We start from the raw sequence: 18371 nt of genomic DNA, 5'->3' as shown, positions 1-18371 counted from the left end.
TTTTCATGTTTTGGGTTGAGAAACGATGCATAGATGTATATATCAATCTAATAATTACCCGGAACAATTTCATTCCTACTGGATATGTCGCAAGGACATTCATGTGTGTTTCAATTTCTATTGTCATGGGTTTTGTCCCCACGTTAGCAGCTCTCATTAATAGTAGCCTGTTTTCTTTCATTATTCCACCCCGAGCCTTCCTCACCAGATCATTCAGAGCATAAATATAAAGTGAGGTTTTACCAATTTTGAAACTATGCAGGTCCTGTGCAGGCGAGCTTTGGCTGAAGACGATGTTTGGCACTGGACGTAGGGGCAATCAAACGCTATGGTTTCGCTTGTCAATGCCCCGTTCTGCATTGCTTAGAGCCTGAGCTGTCTCTCAGCGAGCTCACCCAGTTTCCGACGGTCGACTTTGCTATTCCCAACCTGAATGGTAAGTGTGAGCAATTGGTTCGTTCTCAAGACACGGCCGACTTACGTTTGAGATTGGAATTTCGTCGATGAAGGCTGCACCGCCAAGGAGTTGCATGCGTGAAGTGAGTTCTGTCTGCATCCAGTGCATCAATTCGTCCATAGTTAAGGGGGAGTCTTTTGACTTGACGATATAGCCACGAGGAATGGGTTCTTCATCTCCATTCCTACACGATAGGAGCAATATCAGTATGACAAGTAGCAGGTAAGGGGGATATTCAATCCTTACCTAGTAACTGGAATAACAGCAACATCGGAAATATCCGGATGTTGTAAGATAGCCATCTCGATCTCAGCTGCAGAAACATTGTCGCCATTGATTTTGAATAGGTCCTGAATATATGGAGCATAAAATTTAGGTTTCGCGCACAAAACAGATGAAATGGGAAAGACATACCTTTTGGCGACCAACAATGTAAAATTGATCACGCTCATCAACCCAGCCAATGTCGCCAGTGTTGATCCATCCATCGTCTGTTATGGTCTGAGCAGTTTGCGCAGGTTCTTTGAAATATCCCTTCATGGCAAATGGGGTCCTTATATGAACATGCCCTTTCTGGCCTCTGCTTAGCAATTCGCCCTGGTCACTAACTATCTTTGCCTCCAGACTTGGAAGCAAAGTTCCTGTTGTGGCATCCTCTACCACCCGAGTTGGATCGGGGAATGTATAGAAACCTGCCCTGCATTGGTGCAGTGAAAGGGGTAAGTCCTACTCTGCGTAAAGTAAGGGGGATAGCACAAGGCTCACATACTCGGTCATTCCATATGTGCTCTGCATTTGAGATCCATGTAGTCGCTGCCACTGGTCGATCATTTCATAGGGGATGATCGCGCCGCCGGTGAGGACATGTTGTACACTGGGGAAGCTGGGCTTGTCGAATTTTGCCAGGATCTCGCGTACAAGATGCTTAGGGAGCATCAGCCAGGTAGGTTTGAATCGTTCAATTATTTGCATGAAGGCTCCGGGGTCAAATCTCGTAGGAAATATTGTCTTATACCGAGCCTTCAGAGGGAGCATGAATCCCAGTATTAGAAATCCCATACCGCAGAACTTATAATTGCAGAATATGGTCTCTCTGCTCCTCTTCCGAAGGTTATAGTGCTGTAAAGTCTGCTCAATATTTCCAATAAGGCCATAGTGAGTGCGTTCTGCGAGTTTCGAAGATCCTGTTGTCCTATCAGAAGATCAACATCCGTGCTCGATAATATATAGCAAGCCAGCCTACCCGGAAGTGTAGAGTAGGAGAGCAGTCGTTTCCCTTGCTTCAGCAGGCGACAGTCTAGGCCACTCATATTCGTCACCGGCAGGCGTCCTCAAGAGATGACCCCAGTGTCTGAAAGCACTGTCATTCGAACCGTCGGTATTCACGCCACCGAAAGACTCGTCAATCATAAAAAGACGCTCGCTAGAAATACCCAACCTTGCTGCTGCAACGCAGACAAGCTTTCGATCCTGGGGTGCGAAAAGTACAATGTCACAGTCCAGTTGCCGCAGCCGGGAAATCAATTCATCTGCAGGACCAGGAGCAAGAACATTGCATGCTGCTCCAGCAGCGATAGCCCCAAGAATAGCCAGGGGAAAGTTAATGTTCGCGTCGCCGTAGACCATAACTCGCTTGCCTTGCGCTCCCAACTGATGAAGGCCGCAGCCAACTCGCTTCACGATAGCCTTGATTTGGTCGATTGTATATCCTGGACGATCGCATTGTGCTGCTGATTCCAGAAGAGGCTCTGATGATGGCCAGGCTCCTTCATTCTTATAAGGTGAGCCAAACAAGTAGGACAGAAGGTCTGTTTGGGGTGCATTTACGCTGTACCGGGACTGGACTAAGGACATTCTGGATAGGTAGAACGAGGACTCTCAAATACCGATGATGAATGGAAGAACAATACGTTTCCAAACCGAAAGAAAGAATAAAGGAGGTAAAGAATATATAAGATTCTGCTACAACTGCATGCTTGATCTAATTCTCTTCCTCATGCGCTGAATTAATTTATGTCGAAGCCAATTGGCGTGAGAGAGAGAGATAGGTGATGATTCTGCGTGATTGTGTATTTGAAATGTTTGCGGCTGACTGCTTGTTAATGTCTCTAATAAAGGCCTCCGATACGTGGTCATCACTCAAGCCAGTCGCTTGAGTTCAGCTTAAAAAGGAACGGGGGGCGTTTTTGCTTTTTATCAAGTACTAGTAAGGCCGGTGGACCCGGCATGACAGGGAAATTGGACCACCACTGGCTAATTCTGCGGAGAGCTATCATTATTAGTCTACGGGGTTTCGGCTGAGACTTCCCAATTTTGGTTCATTCCTGAGATTTGCCTATTCCGGATCCACTAAATCCTATTGGATGGTCAAATTTAGGTGTCCCTATTGGTGCGTTCGCTATGGGTCCTTGGATTTGATCTCTCTCGTCACATCATAGCTGAGTCTCAATACAGGGAGATATGGAATTAGGATCTTCTCTAAGGGTCATCGTTCAATTCGTAGCATTGCATAAGAATTGAGGTAATAGATGTTCATTCAGAACCGCATTCAAAGTAGCTCATGGTCAACTCGGGAAACGGAGCCGTTGTCAATATTTTAGACCAATTCCGCTCTTGTGTGTAAGCCTATGAATACACTTTCTTGCCCTTTCCAGCTAGCACCTCCGCAAAGAAATCACGAAAGGATGTTGGTTGGAAGTCTGGATAGAGCTCTCTAGCATTGAGATAACCCAGATAGGCGGCATAACGAGGACTGTTATCGACCCGCACGTATTTGCTATGCTCATACTGGGCCACAAAAACGTCGATGCGTTTCATGTTATCGTGAGGACTCTCGGCGAGAGCGGCTTTGGCTTGCTCCACACTGGCTTCGATATCTTCATTTGATACCTGTACACTCGCTCTTAGTAAAAGCAAGACATTAGAGATAGACTTGACTTACGCGAGACGGCTCCAGCTTCTCTCCAGAGACCTCTTCAGCGATACGATAAATTTCGTTCTCTGAAAGCACATCCCCCGACGTGTAGACATATCTGTTGATAGTTCGGTCATCGATCATGATTCGTGCGACAAATCGACCGATATCACGTAGGTCGGTAAGGATGTTTGGGGCTGTTCCATCCCCATGAACAGTCTTCACTGGAACCATCTGGGCGTAATCCACTTTTCCAGACGGGAGAGTCGGAAACGAGATCTGATACCAATACCCAACATCAATCACGGTATAGGGAATACCTAAAAACTTGATGGCATTGTAGACTTCTTCTTTCTACTTGCCTGTTAGTCAACTTGGATTTCCTCTCATGAATCACGGAACTCATACCTCATCACGAAGAAGCATAGCGCCCGTTGGAGCTGCTACCGTGGTGAAAGCGCAGGGAATGACTCTTTTGACATCTGTAAGCTTCGCGGCTTGAAGTAGCTTCTTCTGCTGAAGCAAGTCATTGGGTCCTATAGCACTGATGAGAATATCGGTACCGGTCATAGCAGACACAAGCCCATTAAAGTCGTCAAGGTCTACGGGCCAAATCGTAAAGCCTTGTTCTCGGAGCTTTTGGACCGACGGTTTATCTGCAGAAGCGGGCCGTACTAGGATCTCCACATCCTAATCAAGATTAAAAATTAATACACATCAGCCACCGAAAAAATAATTTGCTATATAGTCCATTCAACATACGAAAGTGCCAGATTCTTGTAGCCCGTTCAGAATAGAGGCCCCTGTCTCTCCAGTCGCTCCAAGGAGTAGTACTTTCTGCTTGACAGCCATTGCGCGTATTTGATGGGAAACAAGATATCTTGTTCCTGCTTGCTAAAGGGAAGCAATTTCTGAACACCGAGACAGATGTAATATTTCTATAGAGCCCAGGTGGGTAGAAGATAAAGGATTTGGGGGTTTGTCCGGACTGTGGGGATTATAAGAACCTTGGCATTTGAGTAAATTCCGACTTCACACATGCTGCGGTCCGTCCAGCTTCCGGGCCATTTCACGGAACTTGTGCATCCGATACATTACTAGTGACGTAAATTGGTACAATGCGGAGCCGTCAGGCAGTCTGTTACCCCATTCAACTCCTACGAAGTGGATATTTGATAGTTTCCATCTGATAACTGTATAGTACAATAAATCAGTGCTCACAATAATTGCTTAACTCCCCGAGGAGGCATTCCTTCTTGATTCCGACTATCTCGAGTCCCGGTAATCTGATCTGTGATATTACAAAAATAACTGTATTTAGGATTATGATTTAAAGTATTCAATACATTTTTTGTCACGCTCTTCTACGTTATTTGAACTACTAATATGTATAAGTTTTAGCTGCTTGGTGCTTGCATGAGGTCATTAAGGTCATTATTGAAATACAATATCACCAGAAGGTATTCCTCATACCGCATTATTGAATAGACTGCGGGATTGTTAAGGACACGTGATTATAAATATCCGATGCGTGCTTATAAAGCAATTTCTATATTAGTAACATAGTTCACGGTTAACGGAAGTTCAGTTGGTATTTTGGGCTTCCGGGAAGCAGCTCGGAAAGTAGACGGACCGCAGCATATCCCGAGTTGGGATTGGGCCAATCGAACATTTAAGATACATATTGAACCACAGAGCTTGCTTTCTACCTTCGCGTCTTTCGTTTGGTTGTCTACGGTCTCCCGCCACACTGTAGACAGTTTATGCCGGATCAAATATGGATAGAGTAGATATATGTTCCCAGTCAGTGGTAAATTACCATTCACCTGACTTGAATGACTAAATGCACTGCGTTTCTATGAGAAAGTATTTATCACCTGCACAACAGCAAGGACCAGACATTACTCTGTCCGAATAGTAACCGTCTTTGACAATCTCAGATCTCTCGAACTTGCGCCAGCACTGAACGTATATTCTCCTCCCTTAACAGCCCATTGTTGCGCCTCCACATCCCAAAAAGACACATCCCGTCTGCGGATCGGGAACGTCACAGTCGACCTCTCCCTGCGAGCCAGCTCTACCCGCTCAAAGCCTCGAAGCTGGCGCACGGGCTGCTTCGCACTCTCGGGATACGATAGGTACAATTGCGGAATCTCAGCTCCAGCCCTGCCACCGGTGTTCGTGACGCTGACGGTGACGTTCGCGATAACGTCCCATAAGTCCACTGGTCCACCGACAGATTTTTTCCCTGAAGGGTAGACAGAAAGGGCTTCAATGGATGGGACGTTCAAATCGGTGTAGGTGAAGTTAGTGTATGATAGACCATACCCAAATTCATACCGGGGGGTGACGTTGTAGGCGTCAAAGTAGCGGTAGTCGATATACACGCCTGCGGCAATTAGGATACACTCTAGAAATACGAAGAGGAAATTAAAGAAAAGACTAACCATCTGTGAAGTCGCACTCCTTGGTATCACAAACCCTAACGTTATAATCCGACTCATTCTTGGCAATCGTATAAGTCAATCTCGCACTCGGATTCACCTCACCATACAACACATCCAAGATGGAGTTCCCCGACTCCTGGCCTAGAAGAGACGAATATAGCACGGCAGTGACATTCTCATGCTCAATCCATTGATCGACCAGCCGTGGACCCATGGTATTAATCACCACAACTGTGTTGTTGCAATTATCTGCCACAGTCTTGACCATCATATCCTGGTCCGAGTTGTACAGTTCTGTGCGATCGGCGCCTTCGCCGGCCAGGGCATTGAGAAACACCAGGCACACATCGGAGTCCTGAGCGTAGTTGACATACCCGGGAACGACTCCTGTCCCGGCACCCAGAGCAGAGGTCTCACTAGACGTGTACGTGTCGTTGAGAATCCAGCGTAGCATGGTTCCGTCCCGTAGAGCCCGGAAGGTCAATGCGGTCAGTGGCGTTACTAACAACGGAAACGACGCCTGTCCTGATCCTGTTCCAGTCGCCAGATGTCCATCATATGTCGGACCCGACCCGGTGATGGGGTTATACGCATAATTGGGGCCGGCCATGGCAGCCCCGGCGTTTGCACCGAAGACGCCCATGATCCGGGGCCTTTTGAGCGGCAACGCGGAGCGTTCGTTCTTCAACAAGACAATTGACTTGGATCCAATCTCCCGAATCAATCGAGTATGGTTCGCACGGACATCCACATAATCGGTTTCCCCAACCGTGGCTGGCTGCTTCCCGTTATCCAGATTGAGCTGGTAATAGGGTATGACATTGCGAATGGCCATGTCGTTCAACCGCTGCATAGACAAAGATTCATTCTTCAACATTGCAGTGATGGCAGACTCGCTCCAATACGTCGATGACCCGTAATCCAACCCTCCTGCAGCGGAGGCGAGACCTGCATGCTGGGCACTGACATCCGGGTAAACCAGCCCCGGAAAGCCCAACTCATCCTTGAGATGTCTCATCAACAGACTATAGTTCTCGCAGCTGTTGGTTCCGTTGACTTTATTCATGGCACACATCACAGACCCCAGGCCGCTCTTGACTGCGTCATAAAACGGCCAGAGGTACAGCTCATAGAGGGTTTTATCATCCGCGTTGGCAGAATACGGACCTAAGAACTTCCGTTTCTCGCTTTCAGACATGGAATCGTACCCGGCGATATTATTGTTTGTGCGGTTTGTTTCTTGTTCGTTAAGAAGGAAGTGCTACATATTCTCGGTCAGTTACTCCAGGAATGAATGACACGGGGTGGTGGAAAGTCACCTTCGCCTGTGAAACCACACCCTCCTCTGTATACGCCTTGACAGTCTCCGCCGTGACAATGGCATTCAAGAAAGGGTCCGGACCAAACGTCTCGCCTGCGCGGCCTCCCCACGCGGTCCGGCCGAGAGGCTGAGAGGTCGGACCGAAGACGACTTGGACGCCCTTCTGATAGAACTCCCGTGCGACGGCGCGAGCCTGTGCGGTAACGGCATCCTTGTCCCATGTCATGGAGAGGGCGGACGACTGGCTGAAGGCAGAGACGTAGTAGTATTCCAGGAGGCCCATAGAGCCATCGTTGAAATCCATCCCGGGGAAGGTCTCCCCATCGACGGTGGCACCCCCACCAGTCACGATGGAGACCTTCTGTGTGGTGTTTAGTTTGGCGACGAATTTGGACGCTCGTTCGTAGGCGGCTTCCCAGGTTCCAAGATCAACTGAACTTGCGTTAAGTGGTGGTAGTAGAAGGGTTTAAGGTAGGGGGACGTACCGCCATTGTGACCGAGAATGCCTATGGACGAAGTGTTCTCGGAGGCAAGAGCATGGCTGATAAATGCCAACACGGCCAAAGTATGGCCCTTCATAGTGGAATATGACGGGATGTAGTCCGATCTGAAACTCTAGGACGGGACGAGACCGATGGCATTCTTATAGATTTCAGGGTCTTGCGTCTACGTTAGTCGTGACATGTCGCGGACCCATGCTGACGAGTGCGCAGGCTCTAGACCCGTGTCAGTGTGTGTTTGTGAATGTTTCAATCTGATCCGTCGCGTCGGATATCACGACAATGTACATGAGGCTATCTGCAGATGTCAAACACCCCTGAGTCCTCATTTATTTCCCCCATTCTCTCTAAATACGGATCCTTATGGATCCTACACGCTATACTGTGACGTAAGCTCGTCTATATTTCTGTTGGGCAGAGCAGTAGTGGGTGCCATGAATACAGAGGTGAAGACGTGTACAGTTTCGACCGCATCCAAGGGGACGCGGTTCATGTAGTCTCAACTTGCTTAATATGTCATCTATGATGTCGATCGCGAGACTTCTTGGCGGATGGCCGCGTAGGTTAACAAGGCGCATTCTTCAGGCGTCACTGTTTCAGCCACGCAGATTTCTAGAAAATACCAAGATTTGTCCGACTTCAGTTGGAACACATGGGTTCAAGATGCCTAAAGATGGTACCGAAGTGGGGACGGTGGAGTAAGTAACCTTATCATCTTCAGTAGATCAGTGCTTGGCTGCCGAATCATGCAAGTTTAATCGTTCATCGCGATCACGTAATCGGAGCAAGGGATGCCGAAAGGGTCCCAGTGAGGGTTCAACATAATACAATTAATAGTGCTGTGCAGACTATAAATGGGTCAGTCGATGTTTCGAAGCAATAATGTAGTGAAATTCTTTCCTACGCCTTGACTTATATCGCTACCCTTTCGGTACGAACAGTCACAACTTGGTTAAGACGGAACACGAGAAGGATACGACAATGGCGGAGATATTAAATCTTCACTATACTGAGGATGCGGGAGTTGATACTTATCGCTACTCTGGAAGATATGTTATCGTGGCCAGGTAGTCTGGATGATGCAGGATATAGCTCCCGATATCACAAACTCATCGCCGAGAAAGGAAACTAACTGATGATAAATGTCGGACCTCGTATCTCTGGAGTTGATCTGCCGTAGTTCAGTACTATATATATCCCCAATTATTGTACAGAATAGCAGAAAGAAATGACAACGTCTCCTAGACTATTACGAGAAACGAGCAGCTGTGACATACCGCACGAAAACCACCGAACCTCCTTGTGTCATTGCTTTGGCCAACAATTCCCTCAGATCAGGGCTACGACCCATTAACTAGCACGACTACATGTAGTGTGTTCTACAAACCAGTGGTTTATTATTGAGTGAGAAATATGTTTTTGTCTACGGAGTCGTACGTCATTTGAGGACTGGGCTCATTTGTCACACAGAAAGTGCACTCTTATCGCATTGATCTGGACAAACAAGTGCAGCTTACCAATCGCAGAGGTAATACGAACTCAAAATACCATTGCTTTTTAAAAGTACCAAATTCAACACCTACTCTATCTACTCCTGTTCCGAACATTCTTACCCTCCTTATCCCCTCCCAAAAACCCTTCCAGGCATTCACATTCTCACCCCACCATTACCGCTTCTCCATCCCACATTTCGTCAAACACTCCTCCACCTTAATCGCCATATCCGATGGAATGGCATCCCGGATTTTCTTTATATCCTCCCCAGTAATACTCTGCCCAAAGGTCCGTGCAATGATCCCATCACTGAGGGAGAACAGTTGCTCTGCCACCAAGCTCACAGCGAATTCATCAGATGTGAACGCAGCGGTGAAGTTCGCTGGCTCGCAGTCCGGGTTCACTTGCGTGTGAAATGAACCTGCCGGGTAGATGGTTACTTGACCAGGGCGCAGGTCCGTCCGGATAACCCGCTGGCTGTTGTTGCTATCAAGAACTCCAGCTTGGGGGACCATTTCGGAGAGAATATGGCCGGAATTTAGAGCAAATAGTTCAGTGGCGCGGGGGTGGAGGTGGAGGAAGCTCATGCTGCATGCTATTTGAAAATTAGTCCTGGGCTGTTTGTTTGATTGCATTTCAGATGTACTGATGTCTTACCTGGAAGTTGCGACATGCTGATAGCGGCGCCGACATCAACGAGTGCTGGCCAGTTCTGGCTTGTGGCTACTGGGATCTGTTCTGTGCCGGTGAAGTTGAAGACAAAGTCGGAGTCATTAGGGAGCAGTTTGTAGCGCTCGATTGCCCTTTTGTGCTCATCCAAGTTAGATTATCGGAAGCTTGCAGTTTGGATTAGAGTAGAGGACTTACGTATCGGCAAGCCGAAGTTGAGCTGTCAAACTGAGGTCGGAATTTGAGCGCTTGGCTACCGGGTGCGGCACTGCTCTCGTTTGAAGGACCAGAGCAAGTATGATCATAAGATCGAAATATAGAGAGGAAGAGAAAAGCATTGTGATGTCGTGTTGGTTTTGAGCTTTGTGTTCAATGTCCCAGGAAAAGAGTAATACAGCTGATAGATGGTGAAAATGTTGGATGAGGAAGTTGGAATTTCGTACAATCAAGCAAGCTGTCGCCGAGCTTTATATATTCATGGAAGGCCTGGAGACTTTCTCTACGTTTTGTCATACTCTGCTACCACATAGAAAGTCTAGTCCTAACATTACACCTTTTGATTCCACAGAGTATCGATTCCAAATCTACACATCACAGCCACGAGTCTCCGAACCATACAAAGTTGTCGCCAAGCTCTCTGTTGTCTGGGCACGGCCACCCCGGCGTATTAGTAATACGCCGCATATTTCATCCATCGATAGAACCATCACCTCGTGTTGATGCAGCGGGGAGGCGTAGTTCCCGCTGGAGGCCATGCACCTCGTACTCTCACTGCCCAACTTGCTTGGCGCAGTCATTCCAGGGCCCGACTCATGGTCTTCACAACTGGTCGACTACTGAATAACTCTAATTTCACGGTTATTCACATCGAGCAGAGCCTCACGCTAGACTACCCGCCATGACAAATACCAGACTGATGGTTCTGCACGGGCAACTTCTCCATTTATGAGGCTGAGTAAACCTAAATTTTGCCTTGAGGACTCTTTACTAATACGCCCCAACCGCCCTTCTGCGAAGGACCCCAACTTCTACGGTCCAACATTGTAGCTTAGCGTGCCGTCGGCAATATGGCCATCAATAAAACGCTCTCAGATCTCCAAGGGACCGGATATAGGTTGCGCAAGTCACATGAAAAGTCCCGCAATGGCTGTCTCAGATGCAAGCAGTTACGCAAAAAGGTATTACACGATGCATATGCTGTGATTCCATACTACATAATTCAGACCATTGGTTCTGATCGTATCACCAGTGCGATGAAGCCAGACCAAAATGCTCGCGATGCACCAGACTGTCGTATACATGTCAATATCAACACCATCCGAGTGCCAGCGGATCGGACACAGAGCCGGGCGGTATCCCGAACTCGGAAACTGAATTCGCAGGATCCGAGTTGGTAACAGTGCGTCCTCGGGGCTCCATAACGCCATCCACTGGCCAACTTCCTCTTTCACCACAATCGACTAACGATGAGGATATACTCAACTTGGACTTGCCCTCCCCGGATCCTCTCAACGCGACCGAGCTCAGTCTCTTAGCTCACTATCTCTCCCACACCAGCCAAACCATCCCGTTCGACTCCCTCGATCTCCACGCTCTATCGGTCGGGGTACCTAATCTCGCCTTCAAATGCAAGGCAGTCATGTCATCCCTGCTAAGCCTGGCAGCAGCATGCAAATGCCATGACATTGCACATGAATACCCTCAAAAGCCCCTCGATAACCAAACCCTAACAGAGATTCAAGACCTCCTTGCGTTAGCTGAGCGCCATCACGCGGCATCCCTCCGCCACATCCAAGCCACTATGCAAAAAGCCCGGGGATACGATAACGTCCTCGCTAATGCAGCGTTGATGGTCTTGTACGCCTCGGCTAGTCATTCCATCCGCGTTCATTTAGCAGCCACAGCTAAACTACATGGGCAACGGCTCCCAGCCGAGTTATTACCGCAACATTCGCAATGGATTACGTTCACACGCGCAGCACATACCGCATCTAGCGCTATACTCAATGATATTGTCAACGCTACTGCTGCTGGCAGTGCGATGGATACGGGGTTAGAGTCCCATCCGACAATGTCAAATTCTCTATCACCGCAAGACGGTCCATCTCCGACAACGAAGCGCTTATTTCTCCCGCTCGTGGCATCCACCTGTGATCGTGCTCTCAGAAGCCTCCGTAGAAGAGCAGAACGCACAACTGCTGTGCTGCTGCAAGCTCCTGCAGCATGTAGTACGATCGACCAACGACGGGTCCATGCATTACTCGAAACCATAACTGTACTAGAGAGCTGCGCATTGGCAGCGCTATCGCCACGGGCAAGTGACAAAGGGAAAATGATGTCTGCGACGTCTCCGAATACTCAGCACACAGCGGGTTCTGAAGGTTCCCGTGCTGTCTCACCATGGGTAGCTCAGTACATGATCAGTGTTACGTCTATGGAGGCGCCGCAGATTCTCAGGAGGATTATCATGTCGTTCCTGAACAAAGCTCCGACCGAATTTCTAAACATCGTGCAATCGGTATTGGATTCCCCCACCGCAAAAGATAGCAATAAAAGTACAACACTATCGCCGCCATCTACAACCAGGGAGCTATTGATGGCCACTCCGATACATGTCCTGACAATGGACATATTTGCTCATTGGCTGGTTCTGGTAATGTTATTAGATGGCGTGTGGTGGATCAGCGATGTTGGAGAGTGGGAGCTCAGCCAGGTCATTTCTATGATGAAGACACATAATGTCATTTCCCAGTTGGCTGACACCAGTGAAATATGGTGGCCGGAAAGTATGTACTTAGTCAAGCGAGAGCTTACCACCGATCTCTAGTAGTGATAGGTGTTGGATTTCAGGGAATGTATGAAAATGGTAATAAGTAGTAGACCAATTATATATTATATGCCTTATTATCGCAAACTAACTAGAAGGCATGAACCCATATACATAATAAACAGTGAAAGTCGGGTTGTCCTCATGCTCGATGGAGGCGATATCAGATGCGACAAGGCACAACATTCATCTTCCTTAAGTGAGCGGTTCATAGATATGGTAAGGTACATCTAATATTAAATCAGTTAAAGGTTTGATAAGAAGGTATATCTAATCTGAAAATGGTACACTGCAAACAATCCTCATATACTCGTCGCTGAACGGTCAGGTCAAGACAAATCTATCTCGATGACTAGGACCATTCCACAAATCGGACCCTAGTCAGCCATGCACCATCTGGTCCATTAGGCTTCGAAAGCAGAACAACCTGGCGGGTACATCGAAGATCGTCTGGCTGCGTACACGAAGGAACTGTTTCATAGATACGATCCCTATCCTCCGGGACCCTTTCTTGTACGTCCAGCGATGACAAATTCGCTTCTTCCAGATCAACCACCAATTGAGCAATTTTCACAATGATACGTTGATCCCATAGGCCCTCTTGTTTGGTACACCGACTCATCTGTCGGATAGCCTCGCGACGGATAATCGGATCACGGCACCTGACTGCTGTGTAGTACAACCCTGTGACGATACGTATTTCGAATGTGAAGATATCCGGTGCGCATTTCGTGGACTTGCGCTCTGTGACATTGTCAATATCAATAAGTTGACCGGCACAGCGAACAAGCTCCGCGAAGGCAGAATTATATTCATCGAAGATGGTTTCCTGTCTGGCCAGACATGTTTCCGTCCATATCCATGAGACGAGATATAATGTACGCAAGAGCAACAGTTCTCGCCGATTGTCCTTCCGGGAGTTTTCTGCGTCCTTTGTATAGCTTTCCAAGGCTCTTTCCCATGTTTTGTAGTCCTTCCTGAGCTCTTCCTGTTGGGGCTTTAAGTGTGTGCGATCTGTGCGTTCATAACCTGCAGAACGGACGAACATGAGTGTCTTGTTCATGAGCTTATAGAGTGCGTGTTGAGCCCAATAAGGGTCCGACCAAACGGGCCTTCCATCTGAGCATTTCACTTGGGGGTAAGTGGGCTTGATATCCAAGGTAACCATCGGCCGTCCGTTCATTGCAAGCTGGACATTCAGTCGAAGACTTAATTTCCACAATTCCAGATATGTCCCGCCTAGTTTACTGCCCAAAGGCTGCAGTTTCCCGATGACGCTCTGAACTATCTTCAGGCCTGCTTCGAGGTGGTCTAGGGCTTGCTGGTGATTACCGTTCAACATCTCCAAGCATACAAAAAGGAAGCATGTGATGACCAGGAGATCGATTCTGGGGTTTTGCAAGACGAGATACGTCCTCAAATGTCGAATGGCCTCGTTATAATGAAATATGATGAAGCGGTCATTCGCAGCTCGACGCTCCGCAGGGGATAATGGATTCCGCTGTAGCACAAGCGCCCGCTCATGGGCCGCGCTTACTGCCGCCGTGGCATGCCTGACGACCGGCTCACATTCGCTCAGTTGGGGAAGATGGCGCATCCAGAGATCAGACTCAAATACCCCAGATAACGCGCGGGCCGTCTGTGAGCAGAAGAAGTACAAGTAATGTCGCTCCTTTTGCGTTCCTGGTCGAAGGACCATGCGATGGTCGACGGTCATCATTGGCTTACTGGAGGCGACAGGCTGGTGTTTGTTGCCCGGGCGTGATTCACTATATCCATCGCACTTCCTCCCTGTACGCTTGCACTGATAGCATTCTGGCTTTTGTTCATCGCATTTGACATGCCGAATTCTGGATGATGAGCTGGTTAGTCGGACGATGCTCTTCAGGCGCCCAAGGCTCCGGCTTGTACCTGCAAGTGAGACACCCTGTCCTCGACCTTGGTCCGGATGCTCTTCTTCGCTTGACCATCATGGAATACGAGGTTTCTGCAGGAGTATCTTTTGCCAAGCCAGATGTATATCGGAGGACAATGAAAGCCTATTAGGTAGCAGCGATCCAAGCAACCCATGGCTCACAGCCTCGCCAGTCGCTTATCACCCTGGTCTTCGTAATCACCCCGCCTTCCGTTCTAGGCTAAGCTTCGTACTGCCAGCATAATGACACACCGCCTATTCTCACAGTTCTGCCTGAGGCTGTTATCATGTCTCTTGAAGCTAGATCAAATAGCAGTTCAACAGGTAGTAGATCTGACCACGGTTTAGAATTGATTCATGAAGGTCCTCGAATGGAGACCAAGATATGTGTCTGGCTGATAGGAGCCTGAGTCGCTTGGAAATGGAAGGTGTATTTTGATATCCTATGTGTAATCTGCACAACCTTAGACTACCGATCGACTATAGTATGGTCACTTAGGCAGTTGTCTTGCAAACTGTGAGAGATAAGTAACAGCTATGCCGGATTCTTGATTACGTTATTTTACGTAATCACTGGGGAGACTGCATCTGTTGGAAGGAACAGTACACCAACACATTCTAATATCTAGTTGTGCACTCAGTATATATCTGGGTGTATGTGGGTTTTAATAGGGCACTCATTATCTCATGGGGTATCATGGCCTTGTTGTCTAATATGTCTTGAGAAGAAGTGGGCGGCCGACCTGGAGTTAGATTTGTCATCAGCTTAGTTCACCTGACTCAACAACCTTCTGGACGATCACAACCGGCCATTTGCCAAGACAACCCAACAGAACATATCCAAGGACAGGTATCCCATCGCTCTTCTAATATCATGGCCTTTAGAAGAACGCGTACAGGACGTCTTGCACGTGCTGCACAAGATGGAAGACATTCCGGTCGCTCATCCCTAGTGAAGTCCTCAAGGACCAATCCGACAAGGACTGGCCATCAGGGGATGACACAGGAAAGTCCTAACCAGCCTGTCGAACCGCTCTTGCCACGATTGATGTCATGGTCCGACACACTTGCTTTGGTTGAAGAGCAATCCCTTGAAACCCAGGTACAAACATACAAAGAATGGAAGCGTGAGTGCATTCCTTTCCGTCTATTGTCTCCTGGTGTCCTCCCTTGTCATCATTTACGTCACACAGGAAATGGATCGGCGCACGAAAATTACTGCCGCGTTTGTCAAGCGGATGGGGAAAGTCTCGAGCCTTGTTCAACCTGCCGGCTTGCGTTCCATGCCGATTGTATTCCAGCAGGTTGGCTGCGTGATTCCCAAAATTCACTCTTTTGTCCAATATGCGTCCTTCGCGGTTGGCATACCACTCCCCCTACATTGTCACCACCGGCTTCACCACCGCCGGAAGAACGGAATGATTCAAGATCTGCTGCAGCTCCGACTACGTCAGCATCTGACCCCGACACGAACTCCTCATCCAATACACATCCTCATAGTAGCGCCTCGGACGGGCCCTTAGGCGTCTCTTCAATACAACAAGCTCCAACGGGTGATAGACATGATGTACCAGCGAGTGGTCCTACTGCTCCCAAACGACTATATGATCTTCTTGGCCATGATGATGAAGCTACGGAAGATAATGTGACATCTCAACGACCGCGACGCCAGCGCAAGTCTCGTTATACAAACCTGCCGACGGAAGTAGATACAGCGCTGTCAGTTCTATACCGAGAGCTCGAGTCGAACGAATCCCTTAAGAGGGAAGTGGAGGAACTCCGGAACGAGAATACCAAATGTAATCAATCTATCAGAATCCGCGATCTTAGTATCATCGCCCTACGCAGAGAACTGGACTATCGTCGGTCTTCACATCAGGAGATGGAAACACTGCGGGCGACGGCGACTCAACTCGAGAATGCAAAGAAGGAAATTCAGGAGCTACGCGCAAGGAACGAAGCGCTGAGTATGGAATTGCAAACATCGAGAGAGGAAACAGCGGAAGCTCAGGCTCTTGTGCGAGATTGGAAGGCTAAGCTTTCTCAACTCATTGGGAATTGAAATTCTGTCCTTATGACAAAGTACTAGCACTTTATGTTATGATACCACATCTGTTGATATTTATTATTTCGATCCTTGTCTATCTCCATGTATAGCCGCATTCATACCTCCACCCTTTCAGATACAGTCGAGATCTGCAGATAAACTTGCACCGTTGATCCGACGATGACGAAAGAAAGAATCCCACATTCTCAACTAACCCCCCAACCATAGCCAAGAATGCACCGCATCCACTTCCGACACTCACCCAACTGACCACCCACATAAATTTTCACGCCTTCACATCCAATCCCCACCCAACCTTAGCCACCCGCGCCGCCGCAACCGCACACGCACCCAGCAGAATGCTCACACCCGCGAAAATCTGAGCCGCCATATACCTACCTCCATCAGTAGCGATCAACGCCCCTTGAATAGCTGGCCCGGTCAGCGTCGCAAATCCCACAATACTCATGATCATTCCCAGCCTTGTACCAGTGCGATTGAGATCCGGCGTCATGGTCGTTGCCGTAGCGGGAATGAGTGATTGCGCGGCCCCGCCGACAATTCCATACACAACAGCAAATGCATACAGCCCTGCAACAGTACTAACAGCTATCCAGGAGAATATCAACACTGCACATGAAATACTGATGGGAATCAAGAGGTTCAATCGCCCTGTCCATCGATCACCAATAATACCCGGCGCGATACGTCCAACGATACCAACTCCATTCAACACGAGGATCAGGTTTTGTGTATCCGCGACACCAAGACGGTCTCGCGCAAAGGTGCCGAGGTAGAACCAGGCGAAATATAAGCCCCAGAAGTTGAAAAAGTAGGCTAGCGTGAAGAAGATGAAAGCTGGTTCAGCGAATGCGCCGATCTCAATGAGGGGGCCAGTTGTCCGAGGGGGAAGACGGGGCTTGAAGAACACAAGACCGAAGATCTGGGTAATCAGCATGAGAAGCCCAGCTGCGCGTATTGTCCAACCGAATCCTATCTGGTGGTTATACAGCAATTGGTTGATGAGAACGGGGTATATCAAACCCCCTGTTGCAGCGCCAGAAGCTGCCAAGCCCACTGCAAAGGCTCGATTCTTCATGAAGTAGGCGGACATGACGGAAAGTCCGGGGTTGAATGTAAGTCCATTGCCGAGACCCATGCATACCGCCTGAGCGAGGAATATCTGCCAGTAGGTTTTGCACACAGAGAGCGTGAAGAGCCCCACGAGCTGGAGGAGGACCCCGAGGGGGTACATGATTTTGAAGTAGCCGGCGTCTGTTGCGCGTCCGGTAAGGGCGCTCATGAAGAATAGGAGAGATACCTGGACGCTGCCGATCCAGGCGATGGAGGATGCTGACTGTGGTAAGGTCTTGGTATATAACTGCTCAAAGACGGAGAAGCTGGTCGTAATTCCCCAGGAGTTGAAGAATACAAAGTGCATGCACACGACTTGGGTCCATGCTTGGAGTCCTCCATCGGGTGGTGGTGGGGGTACGTGTTCTGAGTCATTGCTAGGTTTTCGACCAGATAGGAAGCTGTGTAGCTTCTCAGTTGTATACATGGTCATATTGCGAAGTCAGAAGGGTGGATGCAGATGTGTAAGCAGAGGGTCAAGAAGGGTCTCAAGACATGAAGGCCCAGATAGGGGGTTATAGGAAGTGGAGAGACTTTGTCTTCAGCCCCAATGTCCAGCCCAGAGTCATGGCTGTAGGGTGATGTGGGCCGATTATCAATCACCCACAGACAACGTAAATACCTCGGTTTCCTATATGGGTACTAC

The 18371-nt window shown here is 48.5% G+C and overlaps 8 protein-coding genes across 8 annotated transcripts; 2 read left to right on the top strand and 6 right to left on the bottom strand.

Annotated features, from left to right (window-relative positions):
- Positions 1–363: 363 nt before the first annotated feature.
- BO88DRAFT_416249 (AMP-binding enzyme) lies at positions 364–2311 on the bottom strand (the record flags this gene model as incomplete). Its single annotated transcript, XM_025708241.1, has 6 exons — positions 364–429; positions 482–641; positions 704–807; positions 872–1154; positions 1227–1649; positions 1701–2311. The coding sequence occupies 6 exons, from the start codon at positions 2309–2311 to the stop codon at positions 364–366; spliced, it is 1647 nt and encodes a 548-aa protein (XP_025561674.1).
- A 771-nt stretch (positions 2312–3082) lies between these two features.
- BO88DRAFT_488898 (isoflavone reductase family protein) lies at positions 3083–4299 on the bottom strand (the record flags this gene model as incomplete). The annotated part of the gene is made up of 4 exons (XM_025712650.1): positions 4134–4299; positions 3780–4061; positions 3399–3725; positions 3083–3346 (listed from the first exon to the last, which is right to left on the bottom strand). Exons 1-4 carry the CDS (start codon positions 4221–4223, stop codon positions 3083–3085), a joined length of 963 nt encoding a protein of 320 aa, XP_025561673.1. The 5' UTR covers positions 4224–4299.
- A 973-nt stretch (positions 4300–5272) lies between these two features.
- Positions 5273–7718, bottom strand: BO88DRAFT_426559 (putative beta-glucosidase D; the record flags this gene model as incomplete). Its single annotated transcript, XM_025708913.1, has 4 exons — positions 5273–5760; positions 5819–7079; positions 7138–7571; positions 7625–7718. 4 exons carry the CDS (start codon positions 7716–7718, stop codon positions 5273–5275), a joined length of 2277 nt encoding a protein of 758 aa, XP_025561672.1.
- Positions 7719–9220: 1502 nt separating this feature from the next.
- On the bottom strand, positions 9221–10222 carry BO88DRAFT_390792 (germin family protein). The gene is made up of 3 exons (XM_025704970.1): positions 10001–10222; positions 9791–9936; positions 9221–9728 (listed from the first exon to the last, which is right to left on the bottom strand). Exons 1-3 carry the CDS (start codon positions 10138–10140, stop codon positions 9307–9309), a joined length of 708 nt encoding a protein of 235 aa, XP_025561671.1. The 5' UTR covers positions 10141–10222; the 3' UTR covers positions 9221–9306.
- Positions 10223–10569: 347 nt separating this feature from the next.
- Positions 10570–12623, top strand: BO88DRAFT_367886 (Zn(II)2Cys6 transcription factor; the record flags this gene model as incomplete). The annotated part of the gene is made up of 2 exons (XM_025704090.1): positions 10570–10980; positions 11052–12623. Coding segments are annotated over exons 1-2 (1683 nt in total), but the record flags the coding sequence as incomplete, so codon positions are not given.
- Positions 12624–12981: 358 nt separating this feature from the next.
- On the bottom strand, positions 12982–14599 carry BO88DRAFT_444669 (Zn(II)2Cys6 transcription factor; the record flags this gene model as incomplete). The annotated part of the gene is made up of 2 exons (XM_025710131.1): positions 12982–14479; positions 14541–14599. The coding sequence occupies 2 exons, from the start codon at positions 14597–14599 to the stop codon at positions 12982–12984; spliced, it is 1557 nt and encodes a 518-aa protein (XP_025561669.1).
- A 744-nt stretch (positions 14600–15343) lies between these two features.
- On the top strand, positions 15344–16651 carry BO88DRAFT_405857 (PHD finger protein). The gene has a single exon (XM_025707001.1). The coding sequence runs from the start codon at positions 15419–15421 to the stop codon at positions 16604–16606; it is 1188 nt and encodes a 395-aa protein (XP_025561668.1). The 5' UTR covers positions 15344–15418; the 3' UTR covers positions 16607–16651.
- Positions 16652–16877: 226 nt separating this feature from the next.
- On the bottom strand, positions 16878–18158 carry BO88DRAFT_454773 (monocarboxylate permease; the record flags this gene model as incomplete). Its single annotated transcript, XM_025710828.1, has 1 exon — positions 16878–18158. One exon carries the CDS (start codon positions 18156–18158, stop codon positions 16878–16880), a length of 1281 nt encoding a protein of 426 aa, XP_025561667.1.
- Positions 18159–18371: the final 213 nt, after the last annotated feature.

The sequence above is a fragment of the Aspergillus vadensis genome (genome assembly GCF_003184925.1).
Source record: "Aspergillus vadensis CBS 113365 unplaced genomic scaffold BO88scaffold_15, whole genome shotgun sequence".
NCBI lineage: Eukaryota > Fungi > Ascomycota > Eurotiomycetes > Eurotiales > Aspergillaceae > Aspergillus > Aspergillus vadensis.
The sequence above is the reverse complement of the archived record's forward strand: the minus strand, read 5'-3'. Positions and strand labels throughout refer to the sequence as shown.